Below are 19,062 nucleotides of genomic sequence, written 5' to 3' on the forward strand. Positions count from 1 at the left end.
TCCACTGTGTTCTTGGGGACCTTCAATGTTGCAGACATTTTTTGGTAACTGTCTCTGAACTCTACGGACAATTCCTTTGACCTCATGGCTTGGTTTTTGCTCTGACATACACTTTCAACTGTGGGACCTTATATAGACAGGTGTGTGCCTTTCCAAATCATGTCCAATCAACTGAATTTACCACTAGTGGACTCCAATCAAGTTGTAGAAACATCTAAAGGATGATCAATGGAAACAGGATGCACCTGAGCTCATAGCAAAGGGTCTGAATACTTATGTAAATAAGGTATTTCTGATTTATATTTTGGGCAGGATATACACCTCTACAGAAGGTAACAAACAGAGACAAGAGCCACAACCAAAGCCACAATTTTGAACATTTGCTCAAAGGATTTTATCTTAATAACTTGGGGTGGCTGGATAACAGGAGGCTGTACAACAGGTGATAGCTGGGGCTGGGAGTTACTGTCGGAGTGTACTGCCAGTGGTGGGGCAGGAGCTAGGGGCGTTAAAAGGGGAAGCCCCTGTCTTCTCTGCTCCTCCAGAGCCTCAGTCAGAAACACCAGAGCTTTGCGTGGGAAGGTCGATGGGGCGAAGAGGTTGGAGGTTGAGACAAAGAGCCACTCCTTGCATAGCCCTCCAGGGCCCCTAGGAGGTGCATGAAGCACTCAGGCTGCTGACGGGGCACCCACAGGCAGTCCTGGGCACTGATGGAGAGGGGTGTGTAGGAAGGCTGTTTTCCCGTAGTAGGAGAGCATTCAGCTCTTGAGGGTAGCGTTGCTTCAGTCCTTCGATCAGACACTTGAGGAGCTTGAAGCACTTCTTACTAAAGGAGAGGAGGAGAGAGAGGTATTGTTCATTATATCGATCACTTCACATAAAGGTATTTGTTCAGTATTAGGGCTAAATGAGTCACAGGTGATAGTAAATGGTGTAGTAGAGTGAATTCTGGTGGCAGAGCTCTCACAGCAGGTCCTCTTGTTCCCATGAGTCTTGATTAGTTCCTTTTCTATGTGAGAAAAGGAAATCCTCCAACTCTCTGCAGGAGACAAAGCAGCAACATTTCAATGAAAGGGAAAATAACATTCACATTCAATGTATCAGTCATGACAAAAACGATCCACATCCAGAGTCATACATATATGGCTCTGGCACAAAACAACAATGATGCGCACACCTTTAGCTGCCTCACTAAGGTTACGCCCCTGTGGTTTCTTGGGTACAAAGAAGCAAGTTTAGTGGGTGAGAGAGCGCCGAGTCTTCTTCCCCAGCCAGTTGTCCACATCTGGGCCGGTGCGGGCAGCCAGAGGCCAGCCCTGTGAGGAGGGCACTTCCAGGGCGGGAACTACAGTGAGGGAAAAAAGTATTTGATCCCCTGCTGATTTTGTATGTTTGCCCACTGACAAAGACATGATTAGTCTATAATTTTAATGATAGGTTTATTTGAACAGTGAGAGACAGAATAACAACAAAAAAATCCAGAAAAACGCATGTCAAAAATGTTATAAATTGATTTGCATTTTAATGAGGGAAATAAGTATTTGACCCCTCTGCAAAACATGACTTAGTACTTGGAGGCAAAACCCTTGTTGGCAATCACAGAGGTCAGACGTTTCTTGTAGTTGGCCACCAGGTTTGCACACATCTCAGGAGGGATTTTGTCCCACTCCTCTTTGCAGATCTTCTCCATGTCATTAAGGTGTCGAGCCTGACGTTTGGCAACTCGAACCTTCAGCTCCCTCCACAGATTTTCTATGGGATTAAGGTCTGGAGACTGGCTAGGCCACTCCAGGACCTTAATATGCTTCTTCTTGAGCCACTCCTTTGTTGCCTTGGCCATGTGTTTAGGGTCATTGTCATGCTGGAATACCCATCCACAACCCATTTTCAATGCCCTGGCTGAGGGAAGGAGGTTCTCACCCAAGATTAGACGGTACATGGCCCCGTCCATCGTCCTTTTGATGCGGTGAAGTTGTCCTGTCCCCTTAGCAGAAAAACACCCCCAAAGCATAATGTTTCCACCTCCATGTTTGACGGTGGGGATGGTGTTCTTGGGATCATAGGCAGCATTCCTCCTCCTCCAAACACAGCGAGTTGAGTTGATGCCAAAGAGCTCCATTTTGGTCTCATATGACCACAACACTTTCCCCCAGTTCTCCTCTGAATCATTCAGATGTTCATTGGCAAACTTCAGACGGGCCTGTATATGTGCTTTCTTGAGCAGGGGGACCTTGCGGGCGCTGCAGGATTTCAGTCCTTCACGGCATAGTGTGTTACTAATTGTTTTCTTGGTGACTATGGTCCCAGCTGCCTTGAGATCATTGACAAGATCCTCCCGTGTAGTTCTGGGATGATTCCTCACTGTTCTCATGATCATTGCAACTCCACGAGGTGAGATCTTGCATGGAGCCCCAGGCCGAGGGAGATTGACAGTTATTTTGTGTTTCTTCCATTTGCGAATAATCGCACCAACTGTTGTCACCTTCTCACCAAGCTGCCTGGCGATGGTCTTGTAGCCCATTCCAGCCTTGTGTAGGTCTACAATCTTGTCCCTGACATCCTTGGAGAGCTCTTTGGTCTTGGCCATGGTGGAGAGTTTGGAATCTGATTGATTGATTGCTTCTGTGGATAGGTGTCTTTTATACAGGTAACAAGCTGAGATTATGAGCACTCCCTTTAAGAATGTGCTCCTAATCTCAGCTCGTTACCTGTATAATAGTCACCTGGGAGCCAGAAATCTTTCTGATTGAGAGGGGGTCAAATACTTATTTCCCTCATTAAAATGCTAATCAATTTATAACATTTTTGACATGCGTTTTTCTGGAATTTGTTGTTGTTATTCTGTCTCTCACTGTTCAAATAAACCTACCATTAAAATTATAGACTGATCATTTCTTTGTCAGTGGGCAAACATACAAAATCAGCAGGGGATCAAATACTTTTTTCCCTCACTGTACATCCACAGAAACTACTTCCTGTTTCCCATTATCCACCTACAACAGGGAAAGGGTCACTGCTGGGGAGTTTGGACGCTTCCTATTCACAACACAACGCCAGCTATTTCCAGGCACTGGTGATCAAAGAACACACAAACGCATACAGGCAATGTCATGTCATATTTATATTACTATTATATATATAGGTGGTTGGAGATGTGGACACACCGACCTCTAAGGCTCAAATAATCATATTGACCCCTCAACAACATAGCATCCACAGACAAACCAGTTGGACAAGATATACAGTATGGGCATGTGAGCATTTGTATGACTACATTCGTATACTCTCAGGTGAATATAGACCAGTTACCACACCTCTGTAGGTCCTGATGAACTTGCGGACCAGACGGTGCATTTCACTTATGATCTTGCTGGCTGAGATGGTGAGCCCATCGTCCAATAGGAAAGACCGTATGTGGGAACGGGTTGATCGGGATAGGGCGACTTCATAGAAGAGGCCGTGGTATTGATCCAGCTCAGTCATTTTGAGGCGGGAAGGAGACTGGAGCTTCAGCATCATGTCAAACTCATTTGGGTTGTGGATCTGTTGGCACACAATGGCAATAGGTACTATTTACATACTATTTAGTTTCATTCACAGGATTATAATAACAGTAAAGTATACTCACTGAATCTAAAGGGCAGGTTTGACAGAAACAGATGAACTTACAAACTTACAAACAGCAAGACTTGACATTCAACACAAGAAGAACAAGGACCTCCATGTTTGCATGTCATATTTCCCTATTATGTACAGTATGTGATACTATATGTCTGGGGGTGAGGATAGTTTTTTGCTGTATATGTTTGTGGAAAGAATTTGTTGACGGACAGTAAACATTCCTATCAGCGTTAAGGTGGGGCATTGGTGTGTGGGTGGCTGTTAGTATAAAATAAGGTTCAGTATTAGCTCATCGATACTGCCTAATCAGTCACTCAAGGTTAATCCATGTTTATCAAAACACACCTTTAGTGAAAATGTGGATAATTTGCTGTTGGTTATTCTCTTGTGTTCATGTGTAGTCCCGTGTAGCTCAGTTGGTAGAGCATGGCGCTTGCAACGCCAGGGTTGTGGGTTCGATTCCCACGGGGGCCAGTATGAAAAAAAAAAAAAAAATGCACTAACCGTATGTCGCTCTGGATAAGAGCGTCTGCTAAAATGACTAAAAATGTGTTTTAAATGAGCCGCCTGCCAGAGACACATCCTGTCTCATGGTGTGAGTTACCTTGACCATCTAGTTGTATGAACCACTGCTGAGTAAAGAGGCTGACTGGAAGTAGGACTGCTCGTCACGGTTTTTGAGGAAGACCAGCAGGCTTCTTCCTGGAGATGGTTGATCAGGTCCACGGCCCACTGGCGGTCACTCTGGCGGAGCTTGAGGTTCTGGGCACGAAGCCTGATCCAGCGGGCCAGCTCTGGGTAGATAGGGGTCAGCTCATCCCCTGGTGTGGGGTTCTGGGTTGTGGGCAGATTTATGTATTGGCTGGACTGTCTCAGATGAGCACACATGAACTTCATCTACAAAACACCTTTCTGTCTCAGAGGAAATTCTGGATAGATTAAGGAATATAACATGTTACTGATTGTCTTAGCATCTTTGACATACAATGATACACACATCAGATGAGGACAATCAACAATACCATTGAAGCAAGCAGGTCTACCGTGCTATTACCTGCCATGTGTGTTCTCTGCTGAGGGAGGTGTGAGGTGGGTGTGGCACTAGCGTTTCCATCATCCTGACCCAGCAATTCCACAGTCTGAGAGTCCTCTATAGGGCTACCTCCATCTCCGTCCAGATACCCACCCTCCTCGGCCTCTCTGCCCAGGCTAGGTTGGAGGTCGGGGTCCTTCCGAGGGCCCGTGATGGAGGAATTTCTGGTGCTCTCCAGAGGGTGTGGATGGAACTGAGCTCTGTCTCCTGGAGGATGATCCCCTCTGAGGTGTGCTTCTGTTCATCTTTCTACATTGATCAACACACATGCACACAAACACAAATCAATTCAGAGAAACTTGATCTGCAAGTATGACATAAATATAATTTGAATATCCTCTTCCTTCTTGGCTGAAAGTATATGGGATAGGACTGCTCAATAATAAAACTACCTCACTCAGTCTTTAGTGGGAGCTTATAAACATAGTACCACAGAGATCATAATACATTACTAAGTTATGTCATTTTAGTACAATGACAGTAATGCTGAGGTCCTGCCATGAGGAATTAACATAATTGTGTTTTCCAAGTGTGATGCGTGATTTGAAGGAGTCAGGCGCAGGAGGGTAAATCCCAGTATACAGAGTTTGTTCCGTAATCCATCGTAACCAGTCCAGTGCGCAAAACAGGCGCACTGGAACAAACATGCATACGGGAAAATACCCCGGCATTACAAAATACTGAGCTCAACCGAGCTACTAATCCTCACAATCACCCACTAGGACAAGGGGCAGAGGGAACACTTAAACACGTACTAATGAGGGGAATATGAACCAGGTTTGTGTAATGACAAGACAAATGGAATGATGAGATATGGCGCGGCAGTGGCTAGAAGGCGGGTGACGACGAACGCGGAGGAGGCAGCTTCGGAGGAAGTCGTGACACCAAGATCTTACCTGAACCACAACGACCCCAGGCCAGGCTACATGTTATTTAAGACAACTTCGCTTGTAACATTTTATTCATACTCCCAGACTGATTGTTAAAGAAACATTCAACCATTGTGAAATGTTACACAGGTTGTGAAGACTTACCTGCTATTGCAGTCTTTGTCACAAATATCAGCTTGGTAGGGTGACAGGCTGAGACGTCGCTATTGTGCTTCTTCGTGTCAGCTCACTTACTGTGTTCCTCCTCTCTGTGACAGCATATCTCAGTTTCCTGCCACTATTCCCTTTCTATTTCCCAAGTATGTCACAAATTAATCAAAGAAAATAGAGCATTGCCCCGCCTTTGTCGCAGTGGAATACGGATCGCACAAATGCATTCCAGGTGAGGGGTTGATACTGAAAGTATAACTGTAAGAACGAGGTTTTCATCAGAGGATTGTATATGTGGCGTCATAAAGAAATGTTGTGCTCTACTAGGTTTGTGAAAGCTTGCCCATTTGTGAGGAAGCTTTTGTAGGAAAACTACACTGCCAATTAGTTTATCTTTGTCAACCCCATAACTTAACAGTAGACGACATTGACTGGTGTACAATTTCCTACAGGGCAAACTATTTTCTGAAAGTATGCATCTACAGTAGTGATCAACAGAATTTACATTTCTGATGTAACTCAAAGGAGAATGCTTAAAACAGAGGCAGTGAATCATATCTATTGAATATTCCCCAAAGCAATTTGTAGATAATATTGTAAACCAATGGAGCGTTTTCAGCAAATCAATCCAAAATCTGACAACTAGCTCAAGGTTTCACAGCAACAGAAATCAGACTTTATTTTCATATTCTAACACAACATATTTCTTGATAGATAGCAGTATGTATCAAACAGTAACTGATTCAGCGTTTTGGCTTATGAAAAACAAGAAACAGCAGCGTTTTGACAGTTAATGTTCATGTTTTTTATTTTTTGGTTTTATCATTATTTTCCCTAAAGCATTATTCTTCGAACATTTGCTTTCCTTTCCTGCGAAAACTTTTGCGATGGGTTTTTATTAGCATTAGCCAGTCCTTGAGTAGAGAGCTCAGGTTCTGAGACACTGCAGGATGGGATGCTGGTGACACGCCTTGTTGTTGCTGGATGTCTGGAGCAGGAATTCATTTGGCTTTGGTGGCCTTAATGGCAGACTTGGTCACCTTGCCAGTGCTGGCAGCCTTCTTGTCGACAGCCTTGATGACACCAACGGCAACGGTCTGCCTCATGTCACGCACGGCGAAACGACCTGCAACAGTGAAGAGAAATGGTTACTGGACGGGTCTGAATGTGATGCGTGTGTAATAGGCTAAATTGGTTTTGCTAAATGGAGTGTCAGCATATTCCAGAAGTCATTGTAGTTCCTACTTCACTGTGTTTGTAAGTGCTATTGTAAGGTATTGAGACTAGTAAGTTCTCTTCGCCATCTTACAAGCAATGCAACAGTACATGTGTGGGGAGTTCTTTCAACATCAAAAGGCTGCATTACCCAGATGGGTCCTATACAGTGATGGGAACCCCCACGTAACATTCAGTTTTTCCAATAGCACTGTATAAATAAAACTCATAATCGTCATCATTAGGCATTGGTGTGTGACTCACCGAGGGGAGGGTAGGCGGCAAAGCTCTCCACACACATGGGCTTTCCTGGCACCATGACAATGATGGCGGCGTCTCCAGATTTCAGGGCTTTGGGGTTGTCCTCAAGCTTCTTGCCGGAACGGCGGTCGATCTTCTCCTTGAGCTCGCTGAACTTGCAGGCGATGTGAGCGGTGTGGCAATCCAGCACTGGGGCATAGCCCTGGGAGATGGTGCCGGGGTGGTTCAGGATGATGACCTGGAGATTGGGGTAAAGGTTGGGTAAGGATGGGCTGGACTCTAGAACTACAGTGACAGGAGGTTGGGACGTGGCAAAACTGAATTCAGAAAACTAGGGTGGTTCTGTAAAAAATAAATAAAAAGGAATAACTCACATTTTTCTCATTGCTTGATTATGATTTTTAAGAGTGCACTTTTTTTATTATTCCTAATTTATGGCCAGAAACGAGACATGTAGTAAAGTAAACTTAGAATATTAATATTTTCTATTATCTTTACAAAACCTACATTCAAAATCAGTCCCATCTCTCACCTGAGCTGTGAAGTTGCCGGCCTCCATTGGGGGGTCATTCTTGCTGTCTCCAGCCACGTTGCCACGACGGATATCCTTGACAGACACGTTCTTGACGTTGAAGCCGACATTGTCACCGGGGAGAGCCGCTTCCAGGGTCTCGTGGTGCATCTCCACAGACTTCACCTCAGTGGTGACATTAGCGGGGGCGAAGGTAACGATCATACCGGCCTTCAGGGTGCCAGTCTCCACACGGCCCACTGGTACTGTTCCAATACCTGAGGGGGAAACAAGTATTTAACCACAAGACCCTTACCCATTCACATCTAAAGAAAATAACCAGTATATTGAAACATATTGATCTATGACTGGTTCTTACCGCCAATTTTGTAGACGTCCTGCAGGGGCAGACGGAGGGGCTTGTCTGTGGGGCGGGAGGGGGCCAGGATAGAGTCCAGAGCCTCCAGAAGGGTCACACCGCTAGCGCCACCCTCCTTACGCTCAACCTTCCATCCCTTGAACCAGCCCATCTGCAACGGGCAACAGAAGAAACATGATAAAAATTACAGACTTGCTTACCCTTCTATAAAGTTCCAGACCTAATCATTTACGCATATAACCACCTAGACCTACACTGCTGTGGTATAGTTTACTTTGTGTAGATGGGATACTCACGTTGGGGCTAGCCTCCAGCATGTTGTCCCCATGCCATCCAGAGATGGGCACAAAGGCAACTGTGGCGGGGTTGTAGCCGATCTTCTTGATGTAGGTGCTGACCTCCTTCTGGATCTCCTCAAACCGCTTCTGGCTGTACGGGGGCTCTGTAGAGTCCATCTTGTTGACTCCAACAATGAGCTGCTTGACTCCCAGAGTGTAGGCGAGGAGAGCGTGCTCACGGGTCTGGCCGTTCTTGGAGATACCAGCCTCAAACTCACCCACACCACCAGCAACAATCAGCACAGCACAATCAGCCTGAGGAGATGAGGTCATAGATATTGACACTCCAAACCTTGTGGTAAAATGCCACTACTGATAGATCATTTCAGTTAGGAAACAGATTGGACATTAAAGCTTGTCTTTACCTGAGAGGTACCAGTGATCATGTTCTTGATAAAGTCTCGGTGTCCGGGGGCATCAATGATGGTGACGTAATACTTGGCGGTCTCGAACTTCCACAGGGAAATGTCGATGGTGATACCACGCTCACGCTCAGCCTTCAGCTTGTCCAGCACCCAGGCATACTTGAAAGAGCCCTTGCCCATCTACACAAGCAGAGAATAAAGTTGGCTTTTATTGTACTTATGTCTACACAGTTCTGTAATGTTTTTAGATCAAATCTATCCAATTACACCTACTAAAAAAAGTGTGATAATTTTGTACCAGTTCGTCATTTACTGAAATGCAAATCACTCAATTTATCTATTTACAACAGTATTATTACTCATGACTTGCAAATTGACAATCCATCCCATTAACAAAATGACTGCCTTATCTGATCTTCTCCTGTTAGTTGAGCAATAAAAGTCTATCCAGTTAACAAAATCCATGTCTTGACTAGTCAAACAGACCACTCAATTACATTTGCAAACATTCATGTTTGAGTGCTCCCCAATACGTGTCATAATGGCCTTTGACAAATGAAAACAGATTAGATTTAAATACGCTTTTAATCACAGATTAAAATAACATTTTATCAATGATACAATCAAATAAATATTTTAGATGTCATCGTTTTCCTTTAGTGCACAATGAATGGCCACACCTGACAGCAATAGTTTGTACAGTAGGTGGCGCTCGTATCAAAGCATTCGATTTAAGGATTTTGTTCTAACCACACCCGTTATGTAATATCGCAATTCATAGCAACATTATCAGCCAACTCAGAATCCATAGAAAATGTCAGGGCTCCCAAACATACCTCAGCAGCCTCCTTCTCGAACTTCTCAATGGTTCTCTTGTCAATGCCTCCGCATTTGTAAATCAGATGTCCGGTGGTGGTCGACTTGCCGGAGTCGACATGGCCAATGACCACAATGTTGATGTGGATCTTTTCCTTTCCCATGATTTACTGATGAAAAGGAAACTGACATAACTACCGATGTACAAATATATTTACACAAAATACATATTGCCGACATGGTTACGGGAGTATAAATTAATGGTGTATACAATTTGTGAATTCGACAGATCGCCGATGATATGCGCCACTGACGCATGCACCATGTGCTATCCGCAAATCATTCCCCTCCCACCGCCCTCCATGTTAAGTCATAAGACTAGCAAGCCGGCCATGTTGAGGCAAATCAACGACACGCGCGCTATGACCGTGAAGGCAGTGGTGCACATAGCAACTATTCAAATTCTAGCTAGGCTATAATATTAAGGCAATTGCGTTACACTTCTAGTTTCCCATGAATGCAATAACCCACTCAACTTCAAATAGTGGTATGCAATGAGAAAGACTGTTTACCCCAAATGAAAACGATTAGTTACTCATCTTGTGCAAATTAAACTGGTTCTAAATCATGCGCCCAAGAGACAGGCAGCCTGGCAAAAACACTTTCATAACCATGCCTCAATTTAAGTCTAGCAGTATTGAGGTAATTAGTGTAGCTACGTGCCAATTACGTTCAGAAATGAGCATTTTCTTCACTAACCTGTGACAAGATAGAACTGGTATTCCTGCTTTAGACCGGAGAAAAAGGACAGAATATGAGCCCACATCTCTTTTTATATGGGTGCAGTGGGGGGGCGGGAGAACAGCTAGCGCTACAGCACTGCTGTCATGAAAAATAAAGTGCCATTGGTTGAGTCAGTGTAACCCCACCAAGGTGATTGGATGGCAAAAACCATCACACTGGGCACAGCCCTGCAGCAGTCAGGGATAGCTTGTGTCAAAACAGCTGCAAAGACCAAGTTAGATACAGTACTGCACTCTTTCTACCCTATGGAACAGCTCCCACTCAACTAAAACAAGAACAAGGATTAAGGAAAACGACAGAGCAAGCTTTTTGGTCAAGACATTTAAAGACCTTTATTAGTTACCAGCAGCTTTCTTCCAATTTAATTGTGGCATCAAACAGGTGCAGTTCTAAACCATTAACTAAAATTAAACTGAAAGCGGCACTGTCAGTCATATGACGAAGTCACAAGTGTATCCGCGTTGGGTTCTTTTCCTGCGAAAACTTTTACGATGGGTTTTAATCAGCATTAACCAGTCCTTAAGTATAGCGCTCAGGTTTCTAGACTCCGCAGGCCACACCACCCGAGGGACGTCCTGTGGGAGGAGAATTCACTTTTTACCGGCCTTGACAGCGGATTTGGTGACCTTGCCGCTGGAGGCAGCCTTCTTGTCGACAGCCTTGATGACACCGACAGCAACGGTCTGCCTCATGTCACGCACAGCAAAACGACCTGTGGGAGGGGGCAAATTAGGAATTATGCTTTTCCATAAGCATGGAACACCTTTAAAAAAGGAACAATGTTTTGGGTAAGAGGGCCTTGTGGATTACTTACCAAGAGGGGGGTATTCCTGGAAGCTCTCCACACACATGGGCTTGCCAGGGATCATGTCAACGATGGCAGCGTCGCCAGACTTCAGGAACTTGGGGGCATCCTCAAGTTTCTTGCCGGAACGACGGTCGATCTTCTCCTTGAGCTCGCTGAACTTGCAAGCGATGTGAGCGGTATGGCAATCCAGTACAGGGGCATAGCCCTGGGAAATTTGGCCAGGGTGGTTCAGGATGATGACCTGTAAAAACAAGACATTTAGAGCATGAACAATTCAAATGTCAAGTGAAGACAGCTCCCCCACCAAACAATTTTCAACATCATGCCTACCTGAGCGGTAAAGGTGCCGGCCTCCATTGGGGGGTCGTTCTTGCTGTCTCCAGCCACGTTACCACGACGGATATCCTTGACGGACACGTTCTTGACGTTGAAGCCAACATTGTCGCCAGGCATAGCAGATTCCAGGGTCTCATGGTGCATCTCCACAGACTTCACCTCAGTGGTGACGTTGGCGGGGGCGAAGGTGACGATCATGCCGGCCTTCAGGGTGCCAGTCTCCACACGGCCCACTGGTACTGTTCCAATACCTGAGAGGAAGCCAGGGGAGAATAGATTAACAAATGCTTGAGAGCAGAATCAAGCATTTGCATGTCATTAGTCAGTATACAAACATGAAGTCTGACTGATTCTTACCGCCAATTTTGTAGACATCCTGGAGGGGCAGACGAAGAGGCTTGTCTGTGGGGCGGGAGGGGGGCAGGATAGAGTCCAGGGCCTCCAGCAGAGTCACACCGTTGGCGTTACCATCCTTGCGTTCCACCTTCCATCCCTTGAACCAGCCCATCTAGAATAGGACAATTTCTATTTATATACAAAGCATGGATGTATGCAAGTGACAGGGTGAGACTTTCAATGTAGTTGAGTGAATGAACTGTGAGGATGGGCTACTCACATTTGCGCTGGCTTCCAGCATGTTGTCCCCATGCCATCCAGAGATGGGCACAAAAGCGACAGTGGCGGGGTTGTAGCCAATCTTCTTGATGTAGGTTGTGACTTCCTTCTGGATCTCCTCAAACCGCTTCTGGCTGTACGGGGGCTCTGTAGAGTCCATCTTGTTGACGCCAACAATGAGCTGCTTCACTCCCAGAGTGTAAGCGAGGAGAGCGTGCTCACGGGTCTGGCCGTTCTTGGAGATACCAGCCTCAAACTCACCCACACCACCAGCAACAATCAGCACAGCGCAGTCAGCCTGGGGGGGGGGGGACAAGTAATGTCAGTCCAACACATTTGTTAATCGACCACCTTAGTTTGTTAAGTCAACAGTATATTCTGAATGCAATGGGGGCCCAATTACCTGAGAGGTACCAGTGATCATGTTCTTGATGAAATCTCTGTGTCCAGGGGCATCAATGATTGTGACGTAGTATCTGCCGGTCTCGAACTTCCACAGGGAAATGTCGATGGTGATACCACGCTCACGTTCAGCCTTCAGCTTGTCCAGCACCCAGGCATACTTGAAAGAGCCCTTGCCCATCTAAAATAAGAGGAAAGGCACATTATGTTCAATAATTCATTTACCAGTGAAATTATGCTACATAGCAACAACAAAAGTTATAGTGCGCAAGTAGATTTACAGTTCAGCCTAAACTGGGTTTGGGAAAACAAGGCCCACATAATTTGCATAATTTAGCAGATTCTGGTCATAATGGGCTTTTCATAAATGTTATGTAAGCAAAAAATGTAAATTTTACATTATTTAGCTGACGCTCTTATCCAGAGCAATTTACAAATTGATAATGTAAATGTAGAGGATGCATTCTATGAAGGGTTGACTAGATGGGATAGCTTGTGTCATATTTGACATTCCATAGCAGGTTAGGAGAAGTATGTTAAGGTTAGGAAAATGGTAAGAACAAAAAAAAAAATCTGCTTTGGGTGTAAATGTGTCAAACTGTAGCCCTCCTAGCCATGACCGCTATAAAGTCCTCAGCCGCCATTACACAAAGTGCATCGTCATTACCCGACACTAGGCCTGCGCAAGCACCACCCCACATGCGCGCACTCGTTACCCACACCCTGCCGGCTTCGACAGTTCAACAACCATGCTGGCATCGCCATCTTTAATCCAAAATAATGTATCCAACAACCGGAAAACCGCTTACCTCAGCTGCTTCCTTCTCGAACTTTTCAATGGTTCTCTTGTCAATGCCTCCGCACTTGTAGATCAGATGGCCGGTGGTAGTGGACTTGCCGGAGTCGACATGGCCAATGACCACGATGTTAATGTGGATCTTTTCCTTTCCCATGGTTGCTTAATTAGTTTCTGAAATAAAATGAGCAAAGAAACCACTTAACTAGGCAACATTGACGTTACAGTAACGTAACAATTTGCCTTGGGGAATACATTCACAGCATAATTTTGATGGGCCATCAAAATCACTGTCCACAAACCATTAAAATTAGATGGGGGGGGGGGGGGGGGGGGGGAGTAAGCAGACAACTTATTTAACTACTCGACAGTAGTTAACTCAACCGACAAAAGGGTGAGCGAGCTACGATCACGTAATGTTAGGCCTCAGTTTGCCATGGGCCAAAAGCGACACGTGTTACTTATAGGCCACGTCGTATAGAGTTACAGAAAGCCTTCCAAATATCCAAAAGGAATTCATTCCCAAGTACACACCTGTCGCTTGGGTTTTCGTGCAGTTGTTTAGATCAATGGCAGACATTCCATTTAGCTAGCTAGTCAGTCATCCTCACAGGCCACCGCTTTAGTATCCTTTGTTTCCCCCCCCCCAGAGCCCCCTCCCAATTGAAAACATTTTCCCGGCAAAACATAACTTGAAGTTTCCTAAAACCACATCGCCATTTTATAAAGTAAAATAAAGATTAACGTTACAGCATTCCTACACCCATCAAATTCAGTTTAATTGAAACATTGGCTACACCATTAAATACTATCTGAAATGGCTTACGTTTTCGCAATGTGTCTGGCTAGCAATAAAAAAAAAAAAACTTGCTTACAGGTTAGGCCTGTTTTTGAAACCACTAGAGGCTAAAGATTATAAACGCTCTTACCGGTGTTACTGTACGCTCACTCAACCACTGCTGCTGCCCCTACCCAGGTAACAAAAAGAGACAGAATGATGGTTGAGTTTGAGTTTTTATACACTGGGAGGTGGCTAGACTGGGTTGCGTCCCCGCTTCCTTTCCCCCTCCCTACTCGAACCCTCAAATCACACACAATTCAGCGAAAAACTATGCCTGTCTGTCGTGATACGTCATGATGTCGTAAAAATTTCAAATTTCAAATTACATTTACGTCATTTAGCAGACGCTCTTATCCAGAGCGACTTACAAATTGGTGTCATATCATATTTTGTATTTAGTCGGTTTACTCTACACCCACTAAATTTAGATTATACATTTTTCTCTGTGGACAATAAACTGTCTTGAATTATTGTCTCAGAAGCAGGCTACACTAGACACAAAGGAAATGCCCCTGGCTTTTCTCGTTATCCCCATCCACCGGTATTGACTCTAGGTGACCCAATCAGTATAACAAGAGTATTCAAATTCAGAGATTTGCACTCAAACAGTGCGCTGAGAAGGGAGACCCAGACTCATTGTTTTAATGGCCTGGAGGGCACCTCCACCACATCTCACACACATTCAGATTCAGAAGAGGTTCAGACCAGGCCAAGGTGAGTGAATATAGTGATCAATGAGTGTGAGGGACTCCTGATAGATTCTCCACTCACATTGTAATGCTGAGTGCTTTCATATAATGATCATATCAATCAAATTCTCCAATAAATATAGTAAAAGGCATGATAAACCTCTCCTTGCTGTAGGCCTATGTGTTGCCCACCCAGTCCAAAAGCAATGTTAAATTCAATAACACTGCATCAAAGTTGGGTGATGTAACTGTGATTGCAGTTCTATGTTCTACGTTCTACATTTAATTCTACATTCTACAGTTCCTTTTCCCCATACCCTAGTCAGTGAGTGTGTTTTATGATAAATAATGATAAAAATGACTCTGCATGTTTTTTTTTTACAACATTATAGTCAACCTTTTCCAAAAGAACAGTCAAAAACAATGTAAATATTGATTTATTTCATCTCCAGCACCACAAAGATATGATGACGTGAATATTACTATTGCCCAATATATTATCAATATATTCTAATCCATAGAGCCTATTCCAAAGGATGCTGTGGAAGTCCATTCTGTGTTTTGGGTGCTGTGGAGAGGTCAGACTCAGGGCCTTGCGGTCTCCTTGCGGTCCCCATCACTGTTCAATTCCCGATATAGGACAGCTGGCACCCCTTGGCGCGGTGACGGCTCTCCCCAACTATCACTTCCTCCCTCAGTTCAGGTAACAGCCACTGAGAAAGCAGCTGCTGCTTTCAATCAGCTCAGCGCAGTGAGAGGGGGAGCGAGACAGCGGGTGAGAGAGAGTGAAAGAGAGAGTAAGAGAGAGTGAGTGCGAGAGTGAAGGCTACTCGCAAACCGTGTCACACATAGTGTGTGAATAATAATAATAAATGTTATTTTAAGCGCTTTTCACGACACCCAAAGTCACTTTACATGCACAAGAAAATCAGTAGGATAAAAAGCTATAAAATCACACATAAAAATAAGTAAGTATGTCAAAGTACACTAAACATAAGGACAGACTAACCATGGAGGACACTAACATGATGACAGACTAACCAAGGAGGTGAATTAGACAGAGGATAAAAGCTAAGACAAAAGAGAATCTGGGTAAGCCTGTGTGAGGAGGTGTGTCTTTAGTGTGGACTTGAATATGTGTATGGATTGTGAGGTTCTGACATGGAGAGGGAGTTCCAGAGTTGGGGAGGAGGCCAATGTCAGAGTAGCGCAGTGAATAGGTGGGAGTGTAGGGGTGCAGGAGGTCAGTATGAACGCCACCGCAACTGCACTGTGTCCGAGGAAGAGGGGAGATATAGGAAGGGAAGCCAGGAGAAGTAAAAAAAAACAAACAGAGGGGGAAGCAAAGGAGAATAGAAGTGCAGAGGCATTGGCCAGGAACAGGATTTCAGGAGGCCAGAAAAAAAATCTTACCCCAGGTTATAAGATGACTATCCCAGAGAAGAAATCAGATATCCGCATTGATCTTTAGGTTTATCCAGGGCAAACTAATAGGCTTACAATTCAGCGTGTCAGACGCCTTCCTCAGCTTCAGAGACTTCTGGAGGGTCTGTTCAAAAGTGTTGGCATGATACATCGGAAAAATAGGACAAATCGTTTATTCCATGAAAGTTTCCCCATGACATTATTTTGGCCCACATATTTGGCACATATCATAAATACACTAAACACAGGAAATGTGCCCTGGTTGTCCCTAATCCCCAAAGATGATACAGTACTGTATCTTCCTTTTAGAATGAGGAAGGAGCTAGTATAGAATATCACAGTAGAAAGGCCAACAAGTAAAGGGTGGGTACAGCACTAAAACCAGAAGATCAGGCGAATGTAACTGAAATACATAATTCTTTACAAAAGGGCCATTTGTTGAAGCTACAGCCTTGGGTTGGCTTGCTGACGTCCAATGCCACCCAAACTTGTATAATTAAACCACACTCAACAATGTAATGAAAATACATTCTCTCGGTTCCTAGATGCATTCCTGTTTTGAATAAGGAAGCAGTGACAACAATAAGCATGCAGCTTTAAAATGTGACATAACAGTTATGATAAAACATTTGACAAATTACATATTCATATGTTGTGTTATGAATATTCAGTTAAGTTTAAGAGCAGGTGTGACTGACAAAGAGGAACTAGGAGAAAACGATGCTGTAATAGAGGTCCTCCAGTGAGTTTGGAACTTTTATTGTTGAAAAACGATTTCCCAAGTATAAATACATTAAAGTACATACACTAAAGGGTAAAAAATACATGTTTTTAGCAAAATAGTGTTTTTTAGACACAACTACAAACTTCAAGGAGTAGGGCATTCAAGGAGTTGGTTTGATGGGAAGTCGTGATGTCATTGGCCTCCCCCTTGCTTGAGGAACAATAGGGGAGCAATAGAGAACAAAAGAGGAAAGGCCCACCCCCACTTGTGCTATGTCATGATTTACCTGGACCACCTATTGAGATGTGCCTTTTGTTAAGTAAAGAGGTGTTAAATTAGGTGAAACGAACACTGGAGTGGGTTTACATTTTGCCACTTTAACAACTGGGTTTACCCCAAAGAGACTACTTTTAGCTACTGTCATTTTGTCTTAGGGCCTCACTAAACTGACACTAATATGACAACTTTTACCTTGGGGGTGTAGCTCAGTTGGTAGAGCATGGCGTTTGCAACACCAGGGTTGTGGGTTCGAATCCCACAACCCTGGTGTATATATATAAAAAAAAATGTATGCACTCACTAACTGTAAGTCGCTCTGGATAATAGCGTCTGCTAAATGACTGAAATGTAAAGCGTAATGTTGGTAGAGCATGGTGCTTGCAACGCCAGGGTTGTGGGTTTGTTTCCCACGGGGGGGGCGTATGAAAAATGTATGCACTCACTAACTGTAAGTTGCTCTGGATAAGAGCGTCTGCTAAATGACTAAAATGTAATACATCATGTTGTATTTGTACATCAAGTTGACAAGGCAGGTAAGTGTTTAATTGGGGCAGAACCCCACTTTAACTGTTCCCTACAGCAAAAAACAGATGTTGCCTGTAAGTCCAGTTACCAGTACAGTAGACTCAGAGAGGGAAATTAGTTTTACTGAGGGCTGAGCATTCCATGTGGCCAGCAGAAGTGCCAGAGAGGTGGAGCACAGAAATGGGCGAGGACCCAAGTTGAGCTCAAGCACTCAAAGTGACACCCAGATAATGAACACGTACACAAACACAGTCACCCACACCGACACACACACACACACACACAGAAACACACACACACACGCTGAAGAGCAGTGGATAACTTGACTGAGGGAGATTGGAGGCAGTTGAAGGGAATAACTGCAGCTGTCCGTGTGTCTGGCTAGCGAACCCACAAACCCCTCCCCCATTCCAAGACACATACTTGCGCTCACCAATTAGTCAGCATGTCCCGGAGTGGCTCACACCAGCATTTAAATATCACACAACCTTTGTTCCCTGTCGGTCGCCACTGTAGATGATAAACTCATGACTTTCAGACTGCCTCACACACCAACAGCCTCACAGGGGCAGCACTATTATACAGTGGGGGAAAAAAGTATTTAGTCAGCCACCAATTGTGCAAGTTCTCCCACTTAAAAAGATGAGAGAGGCCTGTAATTTTCATCATAGGTACACGTCAACTATGACAGACAAATTGAGGAAAAAAAATCCAGAAAATCACATTGTAGGATTTTTAATGAATTTATTTGCAAATTATGGTGGAAAATAAGTATTTGGTCACCTACAAACAAGCAAGATTTCTGGCTCTCACAGACCTGTAACTTCTTCTTTAAGAGGCTCCTCTGTCCTCCACTCGTTACCTGTATTAATGGCACCTGTTTGAACTTGTTATCAGTATAAAAGACACCTGTCCACAACCTCAAACAGTCACACTCCAAACTCCACTATGGCCAAGACCAAAGAGCTGTCAAAGGACACCAGAAACAAAATTGTAGACCTGCACCAGGCTGGGAAGACTGAATCTGCAATAGGTAAGCAGCTTGGTTTGAAGAAATCAACTGTGGGAGCAATTATTAAGAAATGGAAGACATACAAGATCACTGATAATATCCCTCGATCTGGGGCTCCACGCAAGATCTCACCCCGTGGGGTCAAAATGATCACAAGAACGGTGAGC

General features: G+C 44.4%; 2 protein-coding genes and 1 pseudogene across 3 annotated transcripts; all 3 read right to left on the reverse strand.

Moving 5' to 3' along the window:
- Positions 1 to 323: 323 nt before the first annotated feature.
- LOC311132057 (cyclic GMP-AMP synthase-like) lies at positions 324 to 4,959 on the reverse strand (annotated as a pseudogene). Its single transcript has 7 exons — positions 4,665 to 4,959; positions 4,226 to 4,455; positions 3,315 to 3,543; positions 2,953 to 3,070; positions 1,178 to 1,345; positions 940 to 1,039; positions 324 to 826 (listed from the first exon to the last, which is right to left on the reverse strand). The product of its transcript is annotated as a cyclic GMP-AMP synthase-like (transcript).
- A 1,442-nt stretch (positions 4,960 to 6,401) lies between these two features.
- On the reverse strand, positions 6,402 to 10,488 carry LOC311132059 (elongation factor 1-alpha-like). The gene is made up of 8 exons (XM_084165226.1): positions 10,399 to 10,488; positions 9,660 to 9,809; positions 8,824 to 9,003; positions 8,417 to 8,713; positions 8,121 to 8,271; positions 7,763 to 8,019; positions 7,234 to 7,468; positions 6,402 to 6,880 (listed from the first exon to the last, which is right to left on the reverse strand). Exons 2-8 carry the CDS (start codon positions 9,801 to 9,803, stop codon positions 6,756 to 6,758), a joined length of 1,389 nt encoding a protein of 462 aa, XP_084021352.1. The 5' UTR covers positions 9,804 to 9,809; positions 10,399 to 10,488; the 3' UTR covers positions 6,402 to 6,755.
- A 260-nt stretch (positions 10,489 to 10,748) lies between these two features.
- On the reverse strand, positions 10,749 to 14,526 carry LOC311132060 (elongation factor 1-alpha, oocyte form-like). Its single transcript, XM_084165227.1, has 8 exons — positions 14,330 to 14,526; positions 13,414 to 13,574; positions 12,606 to 12,785; positions 12,204 to 12,500; positions 11,945 to 12,095; positions 11,582 to 11,838; positions 11,258 to 11,492; positions 10,749 to 11,155 (listed from the first exon to the last, which is right to left on the reverse strand). Exons 2-8 carry the CDS (start codon positions 13,555 to 13,557, stop codon positions 11,034 to 11,036), a joined length of 1,386 nt encoding a protein of 461 aa, XP_084021353.1. The 5' UTR covers positions 13,558 to 13,574; positions 14,330 to 14,526; the 3' UTR covers positions 10,749 to 11,033.
- Between the last annotated feature and the right edge of the window lie 4,536 nt (positions 14,527 to 19,062).

This window comes from Coregonus lavaretus (genome assembly GCF_964263955.1).
Source record: "Coregonus lavaretus genome assembly, chromosome: 7".
NCBI classification, from domain to species: domain Eukaryota; kingdom Metazoa; phylum Chordata; class Actinopteri; order Salmoniformes; family Salmonidae; genus Coregonus; species Coregonus lavaretus.

What these genes read in the sequence shown, in the direction of transcription:
- LOC311132059 (XM_084165226.1), bottom strand. Translation starts at nt 9,803, where the DNA reads ATGGGAAAGGAAAAGATCCACATCAACATTGTGGTCATTGGCCATGTC. An exon ending in TGATCACTGGTACCTCTCAG is followed by an intron (nt 8,714 to 8,823) that starts GTAAAGACAAGC and finishes TCATCTCCTCAG; the next exon opens with GCTGATTGTGCTGTGCTGAT. An exon ending in GGACGTCTACAAAATTGGCG is followed by an intron (nt 8,020 to 8,120) that starts GTAAGAACCAGT and finishes TTTCCCCCTCAG; the next exon opens with GTATTGGAACAGTACCAGTG.
- LOC311132060 (XM_084165227.1), bottom strand. Translation starts at nt 13,557, where the DNA reads ATGGGAAAGGAAAAGATCCACATTAACATCGTGGTCATTGGCCATGTC. An exon ending in TCGAGAAGGAAGCAGCTGAG is followed by an intron (nt 12,786 to 13,413) that starts GTAAGCGGTTTT and finishes CTCTTATTTTAG; the next exon opens with ATGGGCAAGGGCTCTTTCAA. An exon ending in CCGGCACCTTTACCGCTCAG is followed by an intron (nt 11,493 to 11,581) that starts GTAGGCATGATG and finishes TTGTTTTTACAG; the next exon opens with GTCATCATCCTGAACCACCC.